The sequence below is a fragment of the Elephas maximus genome, chromosome 3 (genome assembly GCF_024166365.1).
Source record: "Elephas maximus indicus isolate mEleMax1 chromosome 3, mEleMax1 primary haplotype, whole genome shotgun sequence".
NCBI classification, from domain to species: Eukaryota; Metazoa; Chordata; class Mammalia; order Proboscidea; family Elephantidae; genus Elephas; species Elephas maximus.
Window position 1 is genome coordinate 77713622 of NC_064821.1, and position 21228 is coordinate 77734849.

General features: G+C 46.4%; 1 protein-coding gene across 2 annotated transcripts in view; it reads right to left on the reverse strand.

Moving 5' to 3' along the window:
• Positions 1-21228, reverse strand: part of STK40 (serine/threonine kinase 40) — a 51951-nt gene that overhangs the window by 24305 nt on the left and 6418 nt on the right. For both annotated transcript variants that reach the window (XM_049878765.1, XM_049878766.1), the window contains exon 2: positions 4-123. In XM_049878765.1, coding sequence (XP_049734722.1) covers positions 4-123 — 120 coding nt within the window. The remainder of the gene's footprint in view (positions 1-3; positions 124-21228) is intronic.

Sequence of the window (21228 nt, forward strand, 5' to 3'; positions counted from 1 at the left end):
TACCAAGGATGAATGGTCCAGCTCTCTTCGCATTATTTCCGGAAATGCCACTTCCTAGAGCCTTGGCCCTGGCCGACGTTTCCCCAGCTCCTCTGTCTGATGCTCTCCGCTTCATTCTTGGCTCTAGACAAGACAAAAACGCCCTTTCTCACTGAGTAAGTCACTGGAGTTTTCTCATGCTAACCAGCCTGAAGCTGCAAGTCTCGGACTTGGGGATGCGTCCCAGCTGCCGCTCTAGTTTCCGCCACCGCCGCCGCCTCCTCCCCCTCCCGGAGGAGCACGATAGTTCCCGCTGGCAAAGAGCCAAGGCCCCTTGACTTGAGATTCATTAGGGGCTAAGGGCGCACATACCCCAAGGCAGTACATACTGGCTATAGAGGTGGGGAGCCAGCCTGCCTCAAGGGTGGCTGTCAAACGCAGTGAGAAGGAAGCCGGGCTTTGTGCAGATGCTAAAGCCAAATGGGAGCCCAGACAGACCGCCGGGGACAGAGAGAAGAGCCAGCTCTGTGTGTATCTGAGCCCAGCGTTCCCACAGTGAGGCCTTCCCCCTAACTACAGCCAAATGGCCTGAGGTGCCGATTGTTGGGCCCCCACTTCACCTCTACCAAGCCCATCTCTGGAGAGTGGTGGGGAGTGGGGTCTGAGAAATGGCACGTTACACATGAAGCTGCGGGGTTCTTACGTTCTACGAAATTTGAGAGCTATGGTCCTGAGAAGCCCTTCTCCCAAACATTCCTTGACTTTTAGGTTCTCTCAGAGAGAAAAACACCCATGGTTATCAGTGGGTGTTCTCTTCCCACTCTCCTAGTTTCAGCTATTTCTTTAGTGTATACATTATCTTTAATATTGGGCACTTAAGAGCCAGTTAAAGGACAGCACTGGAGATCAGCGAACGTTTTGATTTGCCTGATAATCCGTATTTCCTCAATGGTTAAAATAAAAGGTGGACAGAGGAGCCAGATTCTGGAAGACATTAACCCTTTGACTTGGATAAAAAAAACAAAAACAGAGTTTCTACTCCCAGTTTTCCTAAGTCAAATAGTTTGGGAGCCAGAGTCCAGGAGGTAGGGCATGGGAGATGTACATAGGTGAGTTCTGCATGGGAAGACAGAGGATCACAGGGCTGCCCAGGGAAGGCCTGGTACCCAGCCTGGGTGAGGGGCTCAGGGGAAACTCCCCTGAGGAGGTGGTACTGGAGTAGAGTGGGCTGGGCAAGAGAAGAGGTCATTCCACATAGAGGGGACTGGGCGAGCTAGGTATAAGGTACATAGCAACGTAAGCACCTAGCAACAAACGCCCAGTTGTTTGTTACCGGAGCGTACTACGTAAGCCAGGAAGTGGCAAGAGGTGACCCAGAGAGAGAGGCAAGGGCCGCTCTAGGGGACCTGATGGTCACAATGAGGAGTATGGCCTTTACCTTTCTCCAAAGGGCGAAGAAACTTAGAACCCCAAACTTCTATAACTTTTCTCATACAAAAGTAATTGGTGTTGTGGCTAACTGCCTCCATGAACAACCGTCTATGCTGCTATGAGACCAGATGAACTGGATGGTGCCTGGCTACCGTTACTCAACATTTCGATCAAAGATTCCGTAGAAGAATCCTGATCAAAAGGGGGAAAATGCAGAAAAGAATTTCAAATTATCATTGACTCCAGGCTTCCTGGAGCCGTGGAGGCTGGATGAACCCTTGAAACTATTCCCCTTAAATCATCTTTAAACATTAAACCAAAAATAACCCCTCAAGTCTTCTTAAAACTGAACAATAGTTTCGCTTAACCAGTAAAAAGGTCTGCCTTGAGCATTATGCTCTTTTAAGAACTATCCATACATGATCAAATTGACAATAGCAACTCAAAAGATTAGATAGGAACCTTAGGGGGCCAATGAGCTTATGTTAATGAGGGAGGAACAACTCAGAAAAGGAGGGTGAGAATGGTTGCACAACTCAAAGAATGTAAGCAATGTCACTAAATTGTACATGTAGAAACTTGAATTGGAGTATATTTTGCTGTGTATATTTGTAACGATAACAAAATAAAATAAAATTTCAAAAAAAAAAAGTAACTGGTGTTCTCAGTGGAAACATTAGACAATACAGATATGAAAAAAAGGAAAATAACCCTGAGACCAGAAGAGCTAGATAGTGCCCGGATACCACTCCAACTGCTCTGACTGGGATCACAACAGAGGGCCCCTGGTCAGAGCGGGAGAAAAACTGCAGGACAAAAAATCAAATTCTCAAAAAAACCCAAAAAACAAAAAACCAGACTTACTGGTCTGACAGAGACTGGAGGAATCCCCAAGACTATGGATGGCCCTGACACCCTTTTGAACTGGAACTCCATTCCTGGAGACTACCTTTCAGCCAAACCATAGACAGGCCCATGAAATAAACAATAACACCTGAGAGGAACGTGCTCCTTAGAACAACCAGTTATATGATCAAAAGAGCAACATTTGCCCAAGGGCAAAGATGAGAAGGCAGGAAGGGGTAGAAAATCAGAATGAAAGGGAACAAGGAAGCTAGGGTGGAAATAGGGAGCACGCTGACACACTGTGAGGAATGCAACCAATACCATGGAACACTTTAGGTATAAACTATTGAATGAGAAATTAATTTGCTCTGTAAACTTTCATATAAAGCACAATAAAAAGTTTAAAATTAAAAAAAAAAGTTATAACCAAGAAGTTCAGCAATTTCCTTGTCATTTAGACTAGGTGTTTGTCTAGTATACAACTGTCCTTCATGGTACAAAATATGGATTTTTATCTGTTTTGATATATAATCAATTATTATATACTAGTTTGAGGAAATTGCTAACTTATAACCCCATGCAAAAAGTCCACTAATCATTCCTTTGTAAGTTTTAGTTTTTAATGCTATTCTTATTGCATTTTGTTTTTTTCCCCTTCCATCCCAAACTTGAGAAGACAAGGCCAATCACAGTCAAATACTGTAAAAGCTGTGCTCCCGTGGTTTTTACGTAAAATCAATAAAATAAATAAGAGACAGCTGTGCATTTCAGAAACTCACTCCATTGAGAGTTCTGGGAATACTACAACCACAAATGTGAAGCTAGAGTCACCAAAAACCCTCAATGGAATTACAGCTCAATAAATCAGCTCAATAAATAAAGCCTATGCTTTACAGCATTCCCACTGCTATCTGTTAAATGATCATGGAACTTGTTTCCTGTTTCAACCATTAGGATTTTTTGAGAACTTTTGCCATATACTTGGGTGCTGTGGGTCTCAAACATTTTGGGCCTAGGGACTATGGCATGGTAATAAATCCCTCTCACTTGCCACCATCAAGAAAGAAAAAGTGAATATGAAGAAGTGAGATATTTTGATAAAATTTCATTAAAAAAAAAAATCAAACCCATTGCCATCGAGTTGATTCTGACTCATAGCCACCCTACAGGATAGAATAGAACTGCCCCATAGGGTTTTCAAGGATTCAAACTGCCGACCTTCTGGTTAGCAAGCATAGCTCTTAACCACTACGCCACCAGGGTTTCTACATTTCATAGGGGTATATAATAAATACATTAATGCCAGACTGTAATATCACACATGTTAATAGTTCCATGGACTGGCAGGTGGGTCTCCTAGAAGCTCCTGCAGGCTATTGGTCTTGTAGTTGACTGGTAGACTGAGAGTTACTATTTTTGACAGTCACCTCAATATAGTTGTCATTGTTTAACTTATGTATTCCTTGGTGACGAACCTGGTGAATTATTTTTTCCCCCAGGACTACTAGTCCTCTTATGTCCTCTCCACCCTTATTTTCTTCTAAAGTATTAGAAAAATCTCAGGTTCTTTAACTCAGAAAACACTACATGCATTTTCTAGTTAAGCAGATCCAACACCAAAAATATATGCATCAGTACTAGAGCCTGGGTTCAAATCCTTGTCTCCATCATGTTTACTGTATAATTGTAGGTAAGTTACTTAACCTTCATGTGCCTCAACTTTTCCATAAAATAGCAATAATATTGGTGCCCACCTCACAGGACTGTAGTGAGGTTTATTATCAGTAAGCTTCTGTGGTGCAACAACCTACCCAAATCTTAGTGGCTTAATAAATATTATGTCTCACAAAAAAAGAAAATAAGGCACCCCTAATCTTACCACCAAGGAGTCCCTGGGTGGTGCAAACAGTTAAGTGCTCAACTACTGAAAGACTGGCAGTTCAAATCCACCCAGAAGCGCCTCAGAAGATAGACCTGGTGATCTGCTTCCAAAAGGTCACAGCCTTGAAAATCCTATGGTGCAGTTCTACTCTGCACTCATGGGGTCACCATGAGTAAGAATCAACTTGATGGCAACCAAGAACAACAACAATCTTACCATCCAGATGTAATTCCTGTCAAAATTCTGGCAGACTTTTCCCCTGTGTATATTTGTGTGTACGTGTGTGTGCTTACATTATAGTTTTCATTATTACAAAAATTTGGACCACACTGTAATACCATTTTGTAAGCTTCCTTTTTTCCTACTAAAATACACAATAAGGGTGAATTTTATGGTACATGAAATATATATCAATAGAGCTGTAAAACAAGTAAACAAACATCATTAATATCCCTCCATGACAATATTCCATAGCATCACCTTAAAGAGCTACTATCTTCCCCAGTACAAATAGATCATGGTTTCTCTGACTGCTTCCTCATTATGGACATCTAGGTTCTTCCCATTTTCTAATACTAACCGTCACATACATACATCTTGGTACACTTGTCTCATTCCCTCAGTTCCAAGAAGTGGAAATGCCAGGTCAAATGCAGCATGCATTTTTAAGGTGTTTGACATACACAGCCAGGCTGCTCTCAGGGAAGCTGTGTCAACTTATGGTCCCATCAACAGTGTAGGGTGCACTTGTACCATGACTATGTCCTTGTTCTCAAAAACTGCCAATTTGTTGTTGTTTTTCAAATAACATTTTATTGTGTTTTTGGTGAAAGTTTACACAATATATTGGGGTCCCATCTGACAATTTCTATACAATTACCTACATTTTTCATAATGAGTCAACATTCTCTTTCTCTGCATTTTGTTTGTTTCATTTCCGGTACTCTAGTTTCCCTGCCTCCTTATCCTCCCATCTTTGCTTTAGAGTGATTGAGTTTTTGGTCATATAGAAATACATATATATATATATATATACATATATATATATTTTTTTAAATAGAGCATCATTCTCACAGGTAATATCCTTTGTTTTGCATGCTGCTTTGTTATTTTGCTGAAAGGTGGTCTCCAGATAGTTTCAGTTCAACGTTTAAAGAGTATCTCAGGGTGACAGTCTTAGGAGCCTCTGGTCTCAGTTGGTCCAGCAAGAATCTGAGTTCTGCTCTGTGTTTTTCTCCCATTCTGTCAGGGTTCATTTATAGTGGCCCTGGTTCAGAATGATGAGCAGTTTGTTGTTAGCTGCTGCTGAGATGTGACTCATGGGGACCCCACGTGTGCAGAGTAGAACTGCTCCGTAGGGTTTTCAAGGCTGTGACCTTTCGGAAGCAGATTGTCAGGCCTGTCTTCTGACGTGTCTCTGCGTGGTTTTGAATCCCCAATCATTCGGCTAATAGCTGAGTGCCACTCAGGGACTCCATCATTGTTTAAATTCATAATTCTTTAATTATTCATGAGATTGAACTTTCACATGTTTACTGATTATATACATTATTTCTTCTATGAATTTCCAGTTCATATCCATTTTCCAATTTTTACTGGTATGTGTATTGGTCTTATTGATTTTTTAGGAGCTCTTTATATATTAAGGAGCCCTGGTGGTACACTGGCTTCAGAGCCTGGCTGCTAACCAAAAGGTCGGCAGTTTGAATCCACCAGTCGCTCCTTAGAAACCCTATGGGGCGGTTCTACTCTGTCCTATAGGGTTGCTGTGAGTCAGAATCGACTTGACTGCATTGGGTTTTTTTTTTTTTTTTTTTGGTTTATATATTAAGGCTACGACTAACATAATAAGATGTGAATTTTTTCTTAAATCTTTTAACTTTTTTTAATGAAAAAAAGGTTAAATTTTTAATGTAGTCAAATGTTTCTGTCTTTTCATTTAGAGTTTGTTTTTGCCCTATTACTGGAAGGCCTCCCCCACCTGAGAACTGGTACATATCTACCAGTTAGGTTAAATTTTCACAGGCTGCCACCATCGCCCTTATTTTAAACCCTAGGAGACCAGATACGGTTAACCAGAAAAGTAGGACACATGGCCCAATGCACTTCAAGCTCAATCTACTAGGCTCGCCCTCCTTCAAGCCCAAATTTGCTGATCTGAAAGATCTTTGCCGCTGAGGAGCAGACCCATGCTTTCTCTCTGAGAGTAACTAGGGCCACGTACCTCAGTGAGCCCCTGATACCAAACAGTCCCCAAGTGGAAGAGAAAACATGGTTAGGCTTGGCTGTGACTTCTGCCAAAGAGGCTCATGCTGGAAGCAGATTTGAATCATTCACACAAAAGCAGGGAAGAACGGAAAACTGCTTCTAAACACATCTTAAAAAGCTGGAGAAGTAATGTGTCTGAAACGGTGTTCCCCGCTCCTTGCCTGGCTAACTCCTATGCATCCTTCTCAGTTTAAATATCACTGCCTCAGAGAGGCCTTCCCTGATACCACTCATAAAAAAAAACAAAAACAAAAACACTCCTATGCATCCTTCTCAGTTTAAATATCACTGCCTCAGAGAGGCCTTCCCTGATACCACTCATAGTATTCTGTAATTTTCCCTTGTAACACTTGCCGTATTTTGTAAATATGTATTCATTTGTGTGTTTATACACTTAATGTCTGTTTCCCACCACTAGACTAAAAACTCCACGACAGGAAAAAAGATACCTACACACATATAAACACATACGCACATATGAATATGCATATATACATACATATACTTACATAGACACATCTATACATTCATACATACAAAACCACTGCACATCCAGTGCCTGGCCTAGCAGATACTCCATGAATGAACAGATGCCTTCCCTCCAGTTGGTGATAATTAGCACCAGGATTAGTGGCCCTGTGATTGCCCGTTGCCCTCAGGTCCCCAGCTGGTCTGCCCCTCAGTAGATATGCTGGCATCACCACCCTTCTAATCCTGCTAACCACCCTACCTGGGGCACTAAGCCTCCTCTCTTCTTTAGTTCCCTGGAGAGCACCAGGGAGGCGTCGTCACATCTGTGTAGATGCTGCTTACGCACAGGCATGGTCTAGACAACAGTTTGCCGGGAGCAGCTGCAGCACAGACAATGAGTGGGATCAGCCTGACCCCACCCATTCCACTCAGGATTCAGCTCAAGCAAATGGCACAGGAACTGCTCCAAAACGCAGGGGGACAGAAGGATGGGAGCAGACGGGCAGGGAGAGGAAAAAGATGCTGGCAGGGGAAGTGGTAGCAAGGCTGCTTCCCTTCTTGAATGTCTCTTCACACCACCCAGAGCTGACTGAAGCGAAGGAAGCCTGTGAGAGGCTGGGAGAGTAGAGGCTGCTGCAGGCTCATTAGTGAGTGAATGAAGTCAGCTCCTGGTGACACACGCCCTTTTCCTCCTCCCCAGTTGACCTACAATGGGGATCTGCCCCACACTCAACTCATGCTGTGTTCCTCCAGAGACATACCTGCAAATAGTCCACAAATGCTTCCATTTGAGGTCTGCCTTGAGGGCACTTGGCTTCACAGTAAGTAAGAAGTATGATGATGAAGCTCTGGCTATCCTGGTCTTAGAAGGGCTTGGGATACCTCAGAGAGACTTGGTCCTCAAGCTGCAGTGAAGGGCCCTTGCCCAGCCTGGCTCAGGTGCAACCATTTGCCTGGTCTTTTCTGGGCCCACTGCTCAGCTCCCCAGGAACTCAACAGTCCCCACCTCAGAAGTCTCTGGAGCTTTAAATCTGTCAACTCTTGCCCATGCTATCCTCACAAGTTGACACCAGTCCCCTTAGAACCTGAACTCAACAGGAAGCCCAGTAAGGCAACAATGGGGGTAAGAGGTGGCAGCCAGGAGGAAGGCACTGAGAGAGAACCCAGACTGACATCCCTGCCTTCTGCAGGCTGTGACTGTGTGTTTGAATTCTGAAGGCAGGGGGTTCTGTTTGTTTTGCCAAGCCTGGGAAGCAAGCTGTGGGCCTCTGTACAAGAGAGCTGAGAAAGAAAGCCTTCTGTGACAGCCACCATGGCGTGCCCAAGGTAGGGATGTCTAATCCTACTCAACCTGTCAATTTGGGGCTAAGATCATCTCACCCCACAACTGCTGGGTCATGTGAGCCCAAGCTCTCCCAGCAAGGCAATGAAGGTCTCCGTGACCCCATGAGGGATGCACAAGGGTTCTAGGGCCAATGACGGCCAAAGCCCAGTGGTGCAGTGTGGCAAGTATGGCACAGCTGGTGGGGTAGAGCCAGGTAGGGCTCTGTATGGCACAGCATGGTCAAATGGTGAGACACACCACCAACCTCCAAAAGGAAGTGGGCTGTAAAAGAAGATGGTACTGAGTTAATGAAACGCAGCCACTGTCCTCAGCTGCACCCAATTAACAAAGCAGCTGAAGCCCAGCCAAGGCAAGGAGGCTCCCACCACCCACACTCAGAGACATCCCTGTAGGCATCCATACATGTGCACATACACATGCAGGCCAGGCATGTGATTCCTACGCACCAGATACTCACACATGCCCAGGGCCAAGAGTGAGTCCCCGCCCCAAAAAAGCATAGGCATAGGAAGGGCAGTGGTGGGTCTGCCCAGATGTGCAGAAGGTTCTGCACTCAACTTTTACTCTCAAAGGTTATAACGTCAGGGTATGTGTATTTTTTTAAACAACTGAACTGTACGGTTTCAAAAGATCTGTGACAATTACCATGTATAAATTATGCCTCCATTTTTTTTTTTAAAGCAAGCTGAAGCCTTAACCAAGTGGCCAAAGTTAGTCCCACCAACAGAGAAACAAACTGACATCATGTGCCTGCTGATATGATGCACTCAGAAGGGTATAATATCACTTATGTTATTTTTCTGCCAAAAATGCATAACTGGACTCTAGTGAAACAAATGAACCCAGAATGAGGGATAGTCAACAAGAGAGGCCTGTATGCTTCAAAAATGTCAATGTCATCATAGTAAAGCCTGAGGAACTATTCCAGATGAAAGGAGCTAAAGACACACAAGCAAATGCAATGAGTGATTCTGGATTGGAAAAAAAGTTATAAAAGGCATTATTGGGGCAACTGGCAAAATCTACATATGGGCTGTTTATTAGATAATAAACAGTAGTGTATCAATGTTAAATTTCTAGAACTTGAAAAGCGTATTGCGGTTGCACAGGAGAAAGTCTTTGTTCTCAGGTGATTACACGATGAAGTGTTCAGGGATGAACATTTACAAGAATGGTCACGATGTCTGCAAACACACTCTCAAATAGTTCAGAAAATAATAACAATAGTATACACACAGCATACAGAAAACAACAGCAAAGTGTTAGTAATCACTGAAGCTAGGTGAAGGATATATTGGTGTTCACTGTAGAATGTTTGCAATATTTTTTGTAGGTTGGAAAATTTTCAAAATTAAAAAAATAAAACAAAAAAACCTTGTAACTTCAAACCCAATAAGCCTAAAACACATGTGTATAGTCTGAGGTGCCCACCCATCTCCATCGCAGAGGTGGGGCCTGAAACAAGAAGTTATCTGTTAGGACCAAGCAGTAGGGAAGAACGGGGAGCTTCCTCTATCCTAAGACAGCCAAGAGCCCCCCACCTTGTGATGGAAGGAAGCACCCCTTTGCTAGGCCTTTAGAGTGTTCTAGGAAAACAGAATCTGCTTGGGTGGGAGGGGATCTGGGCAGGAGAAGGAAGACTGCCTCTGGGGACGTAGCTTAGGAGTGGTGGGGCAGGGAGGATAAGACGAAATGGGGGAGCTCTTCACACTGCCCCCCTGCCAGGCTGCCAGCAGACCGCAACTGGTTCTCTGATGTGTCTGGAGGGACTTGCCTCCCCACATCACAACAGTCACAGTCCTCGCCTCTGAGGCTGCTGTGCACTGGCAGGGGACTGGAACTTGGATGCTCAGGCTCTCTGTGTTCAGACCACAGGTGGGCAACCAAGAACCTTTTCCTCTGCCTGACTGGGGTCTTACACCAGCTTGGTCTGTTCCAGTTTTTAGAACTCTTCTGTTCATCTAAGAATTAGTAAGACTGACGACTTGCGCAGCAGTGGTGGCTTCAGTCGGTCTACTCATCCACGCGCCACAGTACTCTGCTGTAGCTGCCAGAAGCCCCGGGCTGGGGGCTCAGGCCAAGCAGCCAGGTGGCAAGGTGGTGACAGACGCTAGGGATGGTATGTCTGCCTCTTTCTGGCTCACAACCACTTGAAATGCATGGAATCCTAAAAGTTCAAGGTCTCTAAATCCAACTCTCCCATTTTGTTGGTGGGAAGACCATGGGAGCAACTGGGGGAATCTCCACAGTAGAGACAAACAGATATACTGCAGTCTCAGGTCCCTGGAGGCAGAGGAGAAAGTGTAAGCTGTTGGAGAGGCTCCCAAGGCCCCGGAGAAATCTGTTGCCCAGGTTCAAGGGGACCTGTCCCTGGGTACACAGCTCCCAGTAGCAGAACCTAGACTCTTGTACATGTTGGGCAGAGCCAGCCTGGAAAGAACAGTCATGCACAGTCCCTCACCCCCAAACCTAGCACTTGAGTTGAAAGAATGGGGGAAAAAATGAGGCCACCATGCAATCTCCTGGTCTGCCACCTGGTGGCATCTTCAAAGGGCTGTGTGATGAAGGGGCCAGGTGCAAGATGGTGGGGCTCTATTAGAAGGTGCAGGAGTGACTCCATTGAAAGGCCCCAACTCAACTACCTGTGTAATTGGAGCCAGACAAAAAGATCCCAGCAGGCTCCATGTTCTCCTCTGCCTCAGGGACCGGGGCTTGCAGTATATGTCTCTCTGTCTCTGCTATGTCTGTCTATCTCTGCTGTGGAGATTCTCCAATGGTGCCCATGATCTTCAGGAAGAAACCCAACTCCTCAGCGAGTCTGACCGGGCCCAGGCTACCTCTCTGGCCTCAATGTCCTTATATGTACCTAAATCCAGCCACACCGAGTGACTCACAATTCCCTGAGTGTGCCATTAACACCCCTGCCCTGCCCTCCTCTGCCTGGCTCACTTGTCCTTCTCCCTCAATCCTCTCCGAGGTGTTCTCTTCTGCAACAAGCTGTCATGAGGGCCTTCTGCTGGAGCTAGCTCCCCCTCCAGTGCTGAAAGCAACTGAGTGTACTTCTGTCCCCTCCCACTGTGCCGTAACCACTGCTTCACCTGCCCGGCTCCCTCCCCCCACGCTGTGAGCTCCCCTGCAGGACCAACCCCAACACATCTTCTCCCAGCACCCCACCCAGTGCCTCACAAACTGCTGAATGAGGAAACACAGTGTGGAGCAGTTTGTTATACATCTAGAAGGCACTGAAGTCCCTTGGGGCAGGGGACACTTCTAGACTGCAAGATGAGTACAGAAATAGCCAAATGAAGAGATACACGGTTTGGTTGTTCACAGGCAAACTCTGCCCAATCGGAGACCAAAGGAAAGCACCAGAGTCAGGCCAGCTGGTCCACCAGCTCATGGTAGAAGAAAGGAGTAGGCAGAATGCAGGATGAGTGTGTGTGTGTGTGTGTGTGTGTGTGTGTGTGTGTGTGTGTGTGTGTGTGTGTGTGTGTGTGTGTGTGTGTGTGTGTGTGTGTGTGTGTGTGTGTGTGTGTGTGTGTGTGTGTGTGTGTGTGTGTGTGTGTGTGTGTGTGTGTGTGTGTGTGTGTGTGTGTGTGTGTGTGTGTGTGTGTGTGTGTGTGTGTGTGTGTCACAGGTGTAGGGAACTGGAGCTGCACTGGGATTGGGAATAGAGCTTGGCCAGGAAAGTTCCAATGTCAGAAACATACAGGGCAGGTGGGCTCGGGGTGGGCTGGCTTCTGGGGGTGGTGCCTGGACAGCGTTTGTTGCTGGAGAGCAACCCCCGCTGAGGAGTTAAACCTATCCACCACACGCCTGCAGCCTGTGCCGAGCCCCTCACTAGTCAGGGCCCAGACTAGCACTAACTGTGGGAAAATCCCTTCTGAATCCAACAAAAATCTGCTTTCCTACAGCAAGACGCGTGAGTGTGTGACAGCTTCGCCTGCCTCCTCTCACCAGGTCCTCCTGCTGGTCAGAAAAATTCCAACCACTCTCACTTCCCCAGAAAAGAGAACTCCTGACCCAACTATGCGTTTAGCTGACTAAACCTGCAATGAAAGAACAAGACTGGAGGTGAGCAATTTGAGATCTGAATACAGGATCCAATCGAGAGGACCTGGGGATTTGTGCTTTATAGACCTGATCCATCCATACTAGAGGGCTGCCAGTGCCCTCTCGGATTCTCTGGGCGTCTCTCTGGGGGTAACTGTCAGACTCAGAACCCACATGGGAGGCTCACATCCTCTTATCAACCACTACAACCACTCTTCCTCACATGCTTTCTAGTTTACAAAGCACTTTCAAGTACATGATCGTAACTGATCACCCACCCAGGATACCCAGTTGCCGCTGAGTCGATTCCGACTGATAGCAACCCTAAAGGACAGAGTAGAACTACCTCATAGAGTTTCCAGGGAGCGCCTGGTGGATTCGAACTGCCAATCCTTTGGTTAGCAGCCGTGTATAACTGATCACACTCCCCCCAAAAAACAACATTTTATAGAAAAAAAAATTGAGGCTCAGAGATACTGAGGGACTTGTCTAAAGTCATCTGGCTAGTTGTCGATGAGTTGGGTGTGAACACAGGTCTTCAACTACCAATCCCATGTTCTATCTACTTGCCCACACTGCTTCCTTAGCTGCTCCTCCTCCATCCTGACATCTACCACAGTTTTAGGAATGCCAAGCACAGAGGGGACAGTACCCCCCAGACTTCCCTATAAGTAATCATTCTCCTCATCAGACAGCTGCCAAGCCATAAAGCTGCAGGTGAGTAGGGCAGGGAGGAGGTGTTCAGGGTCCCCTGAGCAGGGTCTCCCTGGAGAAAAAGGCAGTGTCAGAGGCTAAGTTACCTCTCTTGACTCACGCACTTTGGGAGCCACCCCACAGGATCTCAGCACTCACACGTAGGTGCTTCTACCAGTGCCACTGCCCTCCCTACACACACCTGCTGTCCAACCCCAAAGTCAGCCCAGGAGACCAAGAGGAATTTGTAGCTCAGGAAGTCAAGTGTTTCAAACCACTGGACAGTCACCTAAATTGCCAGTGTGGAGAGCAAGATGGGTTTTAGGGTCATGTAAGCCTAGGTTCAAATTTCTGCATTTGTTACTCACCTGCTTTATGACCCTGGACTAATCTACCCTCCACGGACCTCAGCTCCCTCATCGACAAAACAGGGATGTTAATGCTCCTCCTTCACAGGACTGTTAAGGGATCAAATGGGATCCCACGGCTGGCAGTGGCTGGCAGTGTCGCCAGGTCTTTGCTGGGTTACAGGGTAAGCTGAGCTGAGGTGACCTTACCCTGGCAAGTCTCTCCAGGCAGGTATCTTTTTCTTTAATTGTTTTAAAGAATACGTAAAACACAACATTTGCCAATTTGACATTTTTTACATGTACAGTTGATACAAATTACATTAACCATGTTGCAGGCACATCTCTTTTTTAACCCCATTTGATGAGCACCTACTGCTTGCCAGGTACCATTCTTAGTAATTCCTAGATACTCTCTTTAATTCTCACAACTTGATGAAGTAAAGATTCCCCCTTCCATTGCTCAGAAGCCAAAGCATAGAGACCCTGGCCCAGGTCACTGGGGCAGAAGAAGGTTCCCTGAGACCTGTTCTCTTCTACTCCCGATAGCCTGTCTGGAACAGGGTGCTCTTAGCAGTCTTTCCCTTTGCATTTGAGTGACAGCCATCCCTGAAGCAGGCATGGAACCCTCTTCCTGGGAGCTTGAAGGCTACAACCAATGTCCCCAGGAATCCACTGGAAGCCATTTGCTTCAGTGCTCAGAACGGATGCTGGGGGATGGGGAGATGGACGGAGAGGATTAGTAATCCCTTGGCTTCAGGGCTTCAGCCAGGACTCCCTGATGACAAAGATACACGCATATGCTGTCATTTTCACTGTTCCAAAATAGGGCGACGATTTCCTTCATTTCTAAAATGCAGAGGATATATAGCTCCAATCTGTCAAGAATACGTAATCACATCATTCTCTAAAAGATGTGTCTTACAGCCTCGGGGGCAGCTGCGGCTCAGGGGGTGCCCCGCCCCCTGAAGGCAGCTCTGCTCTGGCATGTGGGAGAGTACCTGCAGCAGCCAGAGAGGAAGTGACTCAGCCCAGTGGGAAGTGGGCAGGGCAGTCAGAAGGAGGGCCTGGAGCCCAGCCTGCTTCCCCCTCGGCACATCCGCACCAGACCCCGGCCTCACCACTGCCTTTTCCTCAGCAGGACGAGAACATGCTGAGCACAGCAGTCCTGAGGGCCAGGAGGGGCCCGAGGGCCACGCTGCTCACAGAAAGCCAGAGGCCTGCACCCAGGGGATCCAGGTCCAGTTTCCTCCAGAAGGAGAGGATCAGAGATTAGCTCCACACAAGATTATGTAATTAGTGATGTCTCTCTCTTTGTCCCCCTACCCTGAGAAAGTCCCATCTGGGCTCCTCCATGGCCTCCTAGAAGGCTGTGGGGACAGAGTCTGGAGGCTAAAGGCCCCTGGGCAGGCGGCTGTGCTAGAGAGGGATGCTGGGAGAAAGCGTAGGGCCCGTGCACACAAAGGTGGAGGGAAGTTCTCCCTGCATGGATGAGGTGAGTAGGAAACTAGCCCTTGTGTGCTGAATCAGGCTGGCTGCTCCTGGAGGCAAAGGACTCCACCAGTAGCCACACTGACAGCCACCAGAGCAGAATGCAGGGCAGCGTCTCCAGCCTGGCACCAGCTCACCCCTCCCAAGGGCCTCCGGAAGCAGATGTGACAACAAATACTCCGTCACTGTGTGTGGATGTTGGAGGAGGAAGGGACAGACTTAATAGCTCTTTCTCAGGCATGCTGGCCTAGGATCCCCCATCCAGGGCAAGAGCCAAACACACTGGCTTGGAGACATTCGTGGTGGTCCCTTGGCTCTGCCAGGGGCCTTCTGCCATGTGCAGTGATGGCAGACCAAGCAACTGAGAGCCCTCCCTGTCATGCCAGCCTTCCCTGGCTCACTTGGGTCAGAAGAGAAGACACAACTAGGAAGGTCCTGGCAGGAGCATGTGGTAAGGGGCCGTTCCGCTCAAACCATCAGTTACTGCTTTGCACAGTGACTCAGCCTGGAAACACAGCCTGCCACAGAGTCCTCGTGGAGTTCAAGTTCTTACCACCCACGACAGCCAGAATCAGGCAAGGAGAAGGTAGAAAGCAATTGAAGAATGGCTGGCTGAGTCTGAGAGTCACCTTTCTGTCCACTGGGTGACCTGGACCCGTGTTCCTCTGCTCCACAGTCTCCTCCCTAGAGGAGAGGGACACCGCTGTCCCCATGTAAGGTTCCCCTGAAGACTGCCAGTAGGCAGCGTGTGGGAGGCACTCGACAAACCCTGCTTCCTTCCATCCATCCCAGATTGCCAGAGCGACAGACGGGGAAAGCCCAAGCCAGGCCCAGGTGCACGCAATTCTCTCTCTTTATACTGTTTTCAGCAGCGAAAATCACTACCATCATCCTGTGAGAATGACAATTTGGACTGAGGACAGCAAACTGCCTCTCCTTAGCTGCTCGTCAAAACTTTAAATTTCACAATTTTGAGAAGGAACTATACAGTTCATTTTTGAAGTTTTACCAAATGCTGCTGGCTCTGGCTGCTCGAAGAGGCAAGATGCTGCTGGGCGGGATTCCAGAGTCAGACAACAGGCTTTGCCATTGGGGCGCCCCTTAGCTGGCCAGGTGGGTCCACATGAAGGCCTCACTTGCTCTGAGCCAGTAAGAGGCCACTGAACCAACCACAAGGACCACGAGCCCCACCAACAGCCGCTCTGCTCTTGCACTGGTGAAGGCATTTTCATTACGTCTGCTGGTGTGTGTCCTCTCTAGATGGTGAGCTCCTGGGGGCAGGGCCTGGGGCTTCTCCACCTTGGAACCCCCAGGACCTCATAGGTCCAGCTGGTGTGCAGAAAACATGTGTGCAACCACGTACACAAAGCAAAAGAAAACGCACATGCCTTTGGCCCAGCGACTCCAGTTCTGGGGATTCATCCGATCAATATACTCACCCAGGTAAGCAAAGATAAATGTACTGAAGGGTGGTCCCTACAGAACGTGTGTATTAGGAAAAAAACAAAAATCAAAACACACACACACACCAAACAGGAAACGATCTAAATGTCTACCAAGAGAGCCCTGGTGAACTAAATTATGTTCCATCCGGACAAGGGAATATCATACAGCCATTAAGACGAGACACACATCTGCTGATAAAAATGTCTATGATACTTTACATGAAAAAAAAACAAGCTGCAGTACTATATGTATAATATGATCTCATTTGGGTAAAAAAAAAAAAAAAAGATTACACACACTCTTGAATATGCATAGGAAATTTCTAAAAGAAATGTTAACAGTGGATACCTCCAGGCAGTGGAACTAGGGACCCAAGGAGGAGAGGGAGAGTTTTCTTATATTCTTCTCTATTGTTCGACTATTTTACCATGGACTACTATAATAATTTTTTTTAATTAAAAATTTTTCTGAATCCACTAGAATTGTTCAGAGCAGTAATGGGATCAGGGAAGGCTGGGCCTCAGAGAAGGTACAACTGACAGCATGTACATGAAAACATGTAGGTAAGCATAAGTGCCTGGATGTACATGGCTCTGTGCCAGGGCAGCGGTACACCGGGAGATCAGGGGATAGAAAGGACAAAGCCAACACTCTTGGTAAGCTTCAGCTCTCCCAGGTAACTTGCAATCGTGCATATAAGGAAATTCCTTTTCCTCAAATGCCATCTGTAAGGGCTGGGAAGACCACCAAACCATTCAAACAGTAGACCTGGAAGCGGACTCATGATGCCTCTTTCAGGACATGCACAGACCCTCTAGCAAAGAACTTAACTGGGTCTCACCAGAACTGGCCCCTGGGTCCTGACTACGTGCCAAACACTCAGCTGAACATTCTATGCAAAATAACACGTTGTATCTAATCCTCATTACAACCTTAGAAGGTGGGCATCATTATGCCCATTTTACAGAAAAGGAAACTGGAGTTGGAGACACAGAGTGACTTGTCCAAGGCTATTCAGCTACAAGTGGCAGAACTGGGTCCTGAAGCCAGGTCCTATCTGTGCCTAGGCCATTAACTGCTTGGTGACATGGTTGAAAATCTCCTTACCCACTGCAAAAGGGAGAGGGACTTGTCCCCAGGCAGTGGCAGTCTCCATTCTTCTGGGAAAGAAGGGGCTGGGTCAGCTTTGCCAAGGTCTCTTCCTGCTCTGTGGCTCTATGAGTCCAGCAATCTATGTGAGTTGGGCTCCCTGAGGACAGAACCTGGCCTGTATGGAGAAATGGGATGGCATGGGCTCTAGAGTCACACAAGTGTGGGCTGGAAATCTCAGCTCTGACCTGAATGGCTTTGTGACAGTGGACAGTTTACTTAACCCCCTGAGCCTTGGTTTTCTCCTCTGTAATTTCCAATCTACCGCTCGTCTATCAGTTTGTCATACTGTAGTGGCTTGCATGTTGCTATGCTGCTGGAAGCTATGCCACCGGTATTTCAAATACCAGCAGGGTCATCCATTGTGGACAGATTTCAGCAGAGCTTCCAGACTAAGACAGACAAGGAAGAAAGGCCTGGTGATCTATGTCTGATAATTAGCCAAAGAAAACCCTATGGATCACAACAGAATATTGTCCAATATACCGCTAGAAGATAAGCCCTAGGTTGGAACGCACTTAAAATACACAGTGGTCACAGCAATAGACTGGAGCATACCAACGATTGTGAAAACGGTGCAGGACAGGGCAATGTTACGTTCAGTTGTATATGGGGTCACCATGAGTGAGAGCCAACTCAATGACACGTAACAACAAAAGATAGGGATAACCCCCACTTCTTTAGGTTGCAGTGAGAACCTAATAACACATTGCAGAGTACAGTCAACCCTCCACATATGCAGGTTCTGCATCTGCAGATTCAACCAACCTCACAGATCAAAAATGTTTGAGAAAAAAAAATGTTAAGCTGTTGCTGATGTGCACTATATAATTAGGCCTGTGATGCCTGCGTCTGTACTGACCATGCACAGACTTTTTTTTCCTTGCCATTATTCCCTAAACAATACGGTATAACAACTATTTACAGAGCATTTACATTGTATTGGGTATCATAAGTAATCCAGAGATGATTTACAGTATACGGGAGATGTGCATAGGTTGTATGCAAACACTAAGCCATTTTATATGAAAGACTTGAGCATCTTCGGATTTTGGCATCAGTGGGAGGGCCCTGGAACCAATACCCCTAGGATACTGAGGTATGACGTACTTAGCAAAGGGCCTGGAGGTGATGGGGTTTTCTTCCTGCACCTTCTTGAGGGACCACCTTGAAGGGGAGTCAGAAGAGAACACACATCTTGAAACTCACCCAAACATGGTAATGCCAGGAGCTCCCTATTGTTGGTGTTAGGTGCCGTTGAGTCAGTTCCAACTCACAGTGGCCCTATCTACAACAGAACAAAACACTGCCCAGTCCTGCGCTATCCTCACAATCATTGCTATGTTTGAGCCCACTGTTGCAGCCACTTTATCAATCCATCTCGCTGAGGGTCTTCCTCTTTTTTGCCGACCCTCTACCTTATCAAGCATGATGTCCCTCTCCAGGGACTCCTCCCTTCCAATAACATGTCCAAAGTATGTGGGGTGAAGTCTTGCCATCCTCGATTTGGATGAGTACTCTGGCTGTACTTTTTTTTTTTGCTGTGAAGGTTTTTTTTTTTTAATTATACTGCAAGTTTACAATTCAAGTCAGTTTCTCATACAAAAACTTATACACACATTGTTATGTGACCCTAGTTGCTCTCCCTACAATGTGACAGGACACTCCTCCTCTCCACCCTGTACTTCCCATGTCCATTCAACCAGCTCCTGTCCCCCTCTGCCTTCTCATCTTGCCTCCAGACGGGAGCTGCCCACATAGTCTCATGTATCTACTTGACCTAAGAAGCATACTCCTCACCAGTATCATTTTATGTCTTACAGCCCAGTCTAATCTTTGTCTGAAGAGTTGGCTTCAGGGGTGGTTTTGGTTTTGGGCTAACAGAGAGCCTGGGGGCCATGTCTTCTGGGGTCCCTCCAGTCTCAGTGAGACCATTAAGTCTCGTCTTTTTCTAGAATTTGAGTTCTGTAACCCACTCTTCTCCTGCTCCACTGGGGACTCTCTGTTGCGTTCCCTGTCAGGGCAGTCATTGGTGGTAGCTGGGCATCATCTAGTTCTTCTGGTCTCAGGCTGATGGAATCTCTGGTTTATGTGGCCCTGTCTTTTGGGTTCACATTTTCCTCATCTTTGATGTTCTTCATTCTCCTTTGCTCCAGGCAGGTTGGGACCAGTTGATGCATCCTAGATGGCCACTCGTTAGCTTTTAAGACCCCAGATGCCACTCACCAAAGTGGGACACAGAACATTTTCTTTATAAACTGTTACACCAATTGACCTAGATGTCCCCTGAAACCATGGTCCCCAGCCCCCGCCCCTGCTACTCTATCCCTTGAAGTGTTTGGTTGTATTCAGGAAACTTCTTAGCTTTTGGTTTAGGTCAGCTGTGCTGACATCCCCTATATCGTATGCTGTCCTTCCCTTCACCTAAAATAATTCTTGTCTACTATCTGGTTAGTGAATACCCCTCTCCCTCCCTCCCCACCCTCGTAACCATCAAAGCATGTTTTCTGTTTAACCTTATCTTGAGTTCTTATAATAGTGGTCTCATACAGCATTTGTCCTTTTGTGACTAATTTCACTCAGCATAATGCCTTCCAGATTCATCCATGTTATGAGATATTTCGAGGATTCATTGTTGTTCTTTATCGTTGCATAGTATTCTACTGTGTGAATATACCATAATTTGCTTATCCATTCATCCACTGATGAGCACCTAGGTTGTTTCCATCTTTTTGCTATTGTGAATAGTGCTGCAGTGAACATGGGTACACATATATCTACTCATGTGAGGTCTCTTATTTCTCCAGGATATACTCCAAGGAGTGGGATTGCTGGATCATATGGTAGTTCTATTTCTAGCTTTCTAAGGGAGTGCCAAATAGATTTCCAAAGAGGTGGTACCATTTTACATTCCCACCGGCAGTGTATAAGTGTTTCAGTCTCTCCACAGCCTCTCCAACATTATTATTTTGTGTTTTTTGGATTGATGCTAGCCTTGTTGGGGTAAGATAGTACCTCATTGTAGTTTTGATTTGCGTTTCTCTAATGGCTAATGATCGTGAGCATTTCCTCGTGTATCTGTACTTCTTCTAAGACAGAATTGTTTGTTCTTCTAGCAGTCCATAGTACATTCAATATTCTTCACCAGCACGATAATTCAAAGGCATCAATTCTTCTTTGGTCTTCCTTGTTTACTGTCAAGCTTTTGCATGCATATAAGGTGACTGAAAATATCATGGCTTAGGTCAGGCACACCTTAGCCCTCAAAGTGACATCTTTGCTTTTCAACACTTCAAAGAGGTGTTTTGCAGCAGAACTGCCCAATGCAATACATCATTTGATTTCCTGACTGCTGCCTCCATGTACATTGATTGTGGATCCAAGGCAAATGAAATCCTTGACAACTTCACTCTTTTCTCCATTTATCATGAAATTGCTTACTGGTCCAGTTGTGAGGATTTTAGTTTTCTTCATGTTGAGGTACAATCCATACTGAAGACTGTAGTACTTGATCTTCATCAGTAAGTGCTTCAAGTCTACTTCACTTTTAAGGTTGTGTCATCTGCATATCACAGGAGCTCCATACCTACTGCAAAAAATAGCAGGACTCCTGCTCTCAGAGTTGGCAGACGCCAGCAATGGGGTTCTAAAAGCTCCACGGAATTATGGGTTATGCCAGTTCTAAGGTCTCCCAAGGGGCTGAACCGAGCCTCTCCTTAGAAGCACCTGCTATCCCCTTATCACAACTCAAGCCAGCTCTGCCTCAAGCCCAAAGACAAATGACAGGCACATCAGTCCTGCTCTTGCCGACTCCTACTACCACGTCC